This window comes from Seriola lalandi, unplaced genomic scaffold (assembly GCF_002814215.2).
Source record: "Seriola lalandi dorsalis isolate HSWRI2012SDOR001 ecotype SW California unplaced genomic scaffold, Sedor1 jcf7180001973894, whole genome shotgun sequence".
Classification (NCBI taxonomy): Eukaryota; Metazoa; Chordata; class Actinopteri; order Carangiformes; family Carangidae; genus Seriola; species Seriola lalandi.
In genome coordinates, this window is record NW_019444560.1 from 1 (window position 1) to 2,612 (window position 2,612).

At 45.4% G+C, this 2,612-nt stretch overlaps 1 protein-coding gene across 1 annotated transcript; it reads right to left on the minus strand.

Annotated features, from left to right (window-relative positions):
- Nucleotides 1–16: 16 nt before the first annotated feature.
- LOC111653122 (nuclear receptor subfamily 2 group E member 1-like) lies at nucleotides 17–2,380 on the minus strand (the record flags this gene model as incomplete). The annotated part of the gene is made up of 6 exons (XM_023403593.2): nucleotides 17–126; nucleotides 283–432; nucleotides 565–661; nucleotides 965–1,111; nucleotides 1,682–1,917; nucleotides 2,293–2,380. Coding segments are annotated over 6 exons (828 nt in total), but the record flags the coding sequence as incomplete, so codon positions are not given.
- Between the last annotated feature and the right edge of the window lie 232 nt (nucleotides 2,381–2,612).

Below are 2,612 nucleotides of genomic sequence, written 5' to 3' on the forward strand. Positions count from 1 at the left end.
AACGCTGGGTCGAATCTCACCTGGTGTGTATGTAGCTGTTGAGAGTGAGCTGTGCTTCGTCCTGTAGTGCGGCGATGGCGCTGGCGTTGCGGAAACTCCTTAACTCAGTGCTGCCATGTGTAGGAACTGTAAGACAGGGGCGAGGGGTTAAAAGGTGCTGCTGTAATACATAAATAATAGCACACTGTTGATGAGTTGAGTAGAAATGATGCTTTCCATTGGGAGCCTTTGTCAAGTTTAATGACAGCGCTGTAAAATACCCAGAGAGATGGCAGTACTCACCAGCTTTGAATGTCACAATACATTTTAAACAGGCGAACTCTGTGGCATCGAGGCGCATCTGTCTGAATCGGGTGACCACCTCTTGAAGTGCTTGAATCTCAGACAAGATCTTATTCATCCGCTGGGACTCTGTGTTTTCAGTGTTCATTCCTACAAGTAAAACATGGAGTAAACATGGAGAAATTGTCAATATGCGGGTTAACACACAATAACACATTCACACCTGTAGGGCTCACGAGGCCTGGAGTGACCTGTAGCCATTCGCAGAGGTACAGTGCCTACCAGAAACGGCTAGAAGAGTAGTGGAGTCCACAGGTATGGCCCACTGCGCGATGCCCAGAACAAACAATTCCCTCCAAGCGTCCTCCAGCAGAATCAGCTGTAAAAGAAGAAGCGTTTCAGTGTTAAACTCTCACTATAAAGCTTAAAGAAGCAATGAGCCCCTTTGAATCGCATGAAGTGCCAGTACAACAGTAACTCGTGCGTAAAACGTGATGGTGAAAGTCCCAGCTTACAACATCATCTGACATCAAATCTAAACGGAAATTTATACGTCGATTCCTGACAATTTTGTTTTCTTGAGTGCTGATCGCGGCCAAATAAAGGCCCTGCAGGACAGACCGTGAGCTCCTTATTTAAAACTGTTAAACCCCCTCCCTCAGCCCATCACTCTAAAGTGTACCTGATCAGATAAAGGGAGCGTGGAGAATGCGGGGACACTTTTGGCCCACTTGATGCTCATGAACAGGAGGCGCGCCGCCGACTCACACACAGACTCAGTCGCCACCTCGTACAGATACATGGGGGTACCGCTGACTTCATGGGGATACTGGAGGAAGAGAAAGATTATAATTGTCATCACATCATCACCATCATCATCATTATCACCATCATCATCATACAACAGCTTGTGTTATAATTGTGTTATAATAAATCTCAATTCAGAGAGCTGCGCACAACAAAGGTCAAATTCCAAGCCCCGGCACCTGGTTTTATAATTATTAGTGTTGCTTGTGGTGGATTTACAGTGAGAAATCTAATTGGCGGATTTGTGGCTCTTACAGGCTGCTAAATCTGGACAACTTCTAACCCTTGCGAAAAAAAATTGTAATCCTATAATAACATTTGGGAAGGGTATAATACAAATATCCATGGAATACCATAAACTACTAAGAACGTGTATATTCTGATAATTCTAGATTTTAAAAATGACATTAAATGTTATAAATAGCGAGTAAACCCATAATATACAGACTGATCAGTGATTTCTGTTGACTTAGAGGTGGACAACTACTTATACGTCAAGTAGAACTTACAGCTATTAAATCCAGGGAGATAAGAAAAGAAAAATCATAAAAAATAATTGTATAATAATAAGACACCCCGAAGTATGAGCTACCTTCGGTGTGGGCTGCGCCAGACCGACGATGGCCTGTCTCTCTGGCGTGGTGGCTACCGTGCTCATCTCCAGGTTGTGAGGCTCCAGTTGCGTGACCGTGGTGAAGAAGGGAGGGCCGGGCAGAGAGGATCCCGGGAAATGGGTCGACGATCCGTTCACCTCTTTGTGGCCCCGGAAATATAGGGCGACCTGTTTGCGGATGGTGGACGTCCGGGGCCCCCTCTCGTGCTGAACGGCTGTGAAACGAACCGGCAGAGGAACACAGAGTGAGGGGGGAAAGATCTCTGCAGGGAGTAATGGCTTGTTTACCTAATTTCTTTATGGCATTTTTCGAAAAGGATTGTCATTATCCTAACTGCTCCTAAAAAAAATAATCAAATGTTGTTTGTGTAGAGGAAAAAATAATTGGCTTTAATGAGCTGTAATCTATCAGCACAGTACCACAGCACCAGTATAAATAATATCCCCTTTAAAACAAGTAAAGACCCGGTAATTATCAACTTCCTTTGAGCCTTGATTAAAAGCCTTAATACACTTTGCCCACCCCCCGTCCGAACGCCACTGCATGGTGTGTCTATGGCCAAAGTGATAATTCAATTATGTCCATTTACCGTCTTTATTCATGTTCACTTCCAGACACTTCTTCAATCGGCACGCTCGGCACTGGTTCCTGTGAGTTTTGTCTACGGGGCAACCACCCTTTACAAGAGAAAGAGAGAGCGGGAGAAAAGAGAGGGGGTTACAGCTGAATTTCTCTCTGCTTGAACGACAGAATCCTATGTGCTATTATCTTCCCGGGAGGCCAATCTCCAGGTGAGAGATCGTGCTATTATCTTGTAGTTATCGACCTACTCCCCCCGCGGCTCCAGCGCGGCCAAATCCCGGAGGATAAGTACTCCATCCCGCCCTCTGCTGCCTAAATCCTCGCCTT